Source organism: Sinocyclocheilus rhinocerous, unplaced genomic scaffold (genome assembly GCF_001515625.1).
Source record: "Sinocyclocheilus rhinocerous isolate Xijiao unplaced genomic scaffold, SAMN03320098_v1.1 scaffold2986, whole genome shotgun sequence".
NCBI classification, from domain to species: Eukaryota; Metazoa; Chordata; class Actinopteri; order Cypriniformes; family Cyprinidae; genus Sinocyclocheilus; species Sinocyclocheilus rhinocerous.
Window position 1 is genome coordinate 48,916 of NW_015662591.1, and position 3,875 is coordinate 52,790.

A 3,875-nucleotide genomic window follows, 5' to 3' on the forward strand; every position below is an offset into this window, starting at 1 on the left:
TTACAGTAACTATCTGTTAATTCAAAGTTGATTATTTTCTCTCAGAAACTTCTTATAAATTAAATAACTCGAAATCATTTTGGAAAAATATTAAAATTCTGATTGGAAATAAAGCGAATTCAGAATTGCTGCCATGTATTATTAAGGATATTAATAATAGATTGCTTAATGAAACATTTCATGGCCTCTGGTGCATCTTATGAGTCCTAAAATATGGAAAACTGAGTATGTACTATTGGTTAGGATGATTCCAAGGTCCCGACGAGGGAGGGGGGGGCTCCTAACACGATATCTCTCGAGGGGGGGACTTTTTCTTCATGGAAGCTTTATTTGGTTGGGTAATAAAATATTAAAACTGAAATCAATATTCTCTGTACAGATATTTAATTGTCATCCTGGTATCGCGAACTCGTTTCATACAAAGCTGCTGCCATTTTGCGACGATCGTTTTGTAGGCCTACACTTTAATGGATTATAAGATAACAAACTGGTAAGATTTTAAAACAGTTTCATCTTAAATTAATATATTTTATTGCCTTAATTATGTACTGTATGTGGTGAAATGTTGTGTAATAACACCATATGACTTGCACCATATCCCTTAAATGTCTGTCTAGTTAAAGTTTTCCCTTGCTAGCAACTGCTTTCTTCACGGAAGCTTTGAGTTCAAATATTTTAACTCAGATCAATGTTGTTTACTTTTGTAGCAAGCAGCCGTGTAATAAGCGAGATAATGAACATTCAGCCGTTTGTTATCGCAAAATAAAGCCCTTCAGTCTTATAAGCCTGTCGGACTTTATTCTGTGATAACAACCGGCTGGTGTAGATTATACCTTACTTAAACATAAAAAAAAAAATTGTGCAAATATGGGTAAAAGGGCGTTTATTTATGCTGCTCCATCTGATTGGAACCAGCTACAAGATCAATTTTGTTGCAAAGAGTTGGTCTCTTTCAATCGATTTAATTGTATTGGATTTAACCAATTGTACTTGCTTGATGTGTAAATCTTCATTTATGTGAATTCATGCATTTTGCTTTGCTTAAATCTCTTGTAAAAGAGATTTTAAATCTCAAGAGTTTTTATTTCCTGGTTAAAAAAAACTAAAAACGTGTCACTTGTTCTAATGGTCTGTGTAGCTGAACAGGTGAGACTATTAAACGACTGCAGATAAAAACTAACCTGTCAGTTAATATCTGCTTCATTCATCACAGTTAAACTTTACTGAAGCTTAAAGGTTATAGAGACTTCTCTGATGAACTGTTGTTTGGCAGTGCTGGCACAAACACTTTATGTTTCACAATCCCAGTTAAACCTGCCCACATGCACAAAAGGCTGGTCACATGATTTTGAGTTAAGAGTGAAAACAGCAAAGCGAAAGTATATTTTGAGTGAGTCACAGTCAAGCAGACGTGAAAGAAAAAAAACCTATTTGTTTGAGAGACATTCTTATCAAAAAAAATGTCAAGTGACGAGAAACGATACGAGAAATCAGACTTTAACCTCGACATTAAGTTCGTGAAAAACTGCAGTGATATCGGTGAGTTTGTTCTAAATATTTAAATAATGGAACCTATATCTTTTACTTTACCATGACCAAATTTCACCATAAGATGGAAATATTTCATTAAGCTAAACTATGTAACACATTAGCGATAAGATTACACTTGAGTTATAGGTACCTTTGTTGATTGTTCTTATTGCATGACCTGTGAACATACATGTTAAGAGGTGAACTTACGACTCCAAACAGACTCATTGCTCTGCCATTACAGTAGTTGATCTTGAAGGTAAAAAATAGACCATAGAAGACACTGTCACCAATTACCACTATAGCATACTTGCAGCACTGCTGAGAATGTTCTTGCATAGGCTGAAGCATACTCTTTTCAAGTATACTGTATATGAGCTCATCTTGGCCTCTATATTGGCTAAAACTTCATGCTTGGAATAAATGACAAGACCGACAAAAAAATAATCTTTGAGTCGTTTCCGTCAGATCCATATGATGATGATCCAGATGTTTTAAGAGCTGAATTATCCTGCGGTCACTTCATTGGCCCACAGACACTGACAGACTACTGCAGAATACAACTGGATGACGTAAGAAAAGTGTAGTTTAGTTTTCATCATACGCAGATTTATTTTCTTTTTTTAAGCTATTGTACATAGTGCTGTGTGCATTTTTTAGATAATGCAATAATAAAATGTCTTGATAATACAGACTATTGCTCAAAATGATGAATTTCAGGGTAAAGCCGAGCTGAAATGCCCTTTGTGTGAAAAACAATGGTCTTACACTGAAGTGCGAAAATTAGCCAAACTTACACCTGAAGAACAGCAATACTTTGAGGAAGTTCTTGCAAACAATGCCATTAGAAGGTTATTAGACATCAAGAATGTAAGTATATATATCCTACACCTTTTTTTCTTTCATAAATTATTACGTTATTGTTCATAAGCTCTTGTCTCTAGTGTCCTGGATGTGACTGGGTCATCGAGAGATCAGACCCATCCAGTCTCTGTGTGCAGTGCAGCGTTTGCTCTGTAAATAAGGGCCGAGACTTTGAGTTCTGCTGGCAGTGTTTGAGAGAATGGAAAGGTGATCAGCCCCGTTCTGATCGATGTGAAAATGAAGGTTGCAGCAACAGCGATCTGGATCTGCTGAGAAATTGTGCAACTACTGCTTTAAAAGATGCTGGAGGTATCGAATGTCCAGCTGTTCGTGCCTGTATAACATGTGGTTTGCTGCTTAACCACAACACAGAGAGAAGTAAAAACATTGTGTGCTCTCGGTGTAATAAAGAGTTTTGTTTTGTCTGTCTCAAGCTCACACGTGACTGTGCAAAGACAAGTGGTTACTATCAGCTCTGCTCAGATGGTGTGGCTCCACGACAGACAACTATTCCAGTTTGGAGATCTAACTAACAAATAAAAAATTTGCTTAAACATTAAGATTTTTTTTTCTTTTGCCACTGGACAAAATTAATAGTGATTAGTAATCTGTGAATTTTATTTTATTATTTTTTTTTTTTTATTATTAAAAACATTTCTGATAGTCAATAGTGTTTGGATCAGTTTGTCTAAAAGAAAATAACACTCCCCATGCTAAAAAAAAATTGTAGGAAATAATTGTTTAAATTGTCTTTTCGTTTGACTTTAAAGTGTTGATGTTCATAAAGACACTGGCTGGTGTTGGGCTAGTTACTCAAAGAATGTAATATATTACTCATTACTAGTTACTCCTTTCAAAAGTAATATTGTTACTTTACTTATTACTTTCTGGCAACAGTAATTAGTTACACTACTAGTTACATTACTGTTTCTTCACATCCCACAGAAGTTGTAACTGTGTATCTTCCACATAATTCTTACTAACAACATATTTCTGCCTCATCATTTGACCAAAATCCACATTGGATCGCAGTCAGAAGTTATTACAAACACTCAATAGTGATTGATAGAGACAGTCAAGTAGAAGTGTTGTATTAATCTCATTAATTGTCACGTGTAGCTTGAAGCTAATTGTAATTTCTCTGTTTCCCATATACGATTATATTTAATTATGTATTTATCAAATCACATAAATTTGTAAGAAACTGTTTAATTTTCCAAAAATATTTTTAATTATAGTAATATAATGTACCACATGCTGATCAGAGGGATGTGATGCCGATGTAATGCCAGAGTAAATGGTAACTGTAATATTATTACTGAAATCTACTGCAAAAAGTAATATTATTACAGTAACTAAGTTACTAGTAACTAGTTACTGCCCAACACTGGTGTTTAGTACATAACAGAAAAATATGATGCACATTTTAAAAATACATTGCAATAAACATTAAGGTCTTTCAAAGTTGTTTTAATTTACAA

The 3,875-nt window shown here is 34.2% G+C and overlaps 1 protein-coding gene across 1 annotated transcript; it reads left to right on the forward strand.

Annotated features, from left to right (window-relative positions):
* Positions 1-1,413: 1,413 nt before the first annotated feature.
* Positions 1,414-2,927, forward strand: LOC107728175 (uncharacterized). The gene is made up of 4 exons (XM_016538269.1): positions 1,414-1,539; positions 1,999-2,102; positions 2,251-2,400; positions 2,475-2,927. The coding sequence occupies exons 1-4, from the start codon at positions 1,461-1,463 to the stop codon at positions 2,925-2,927; spliced, it is 786 nt and encodes a 261-aa protein (XP_016393755.1). The 5' UTR covers positions 1,414-1,460.
* The last annotated feature ends 948 nt before the right edge of the window (positions 2,928-3,875 follow it).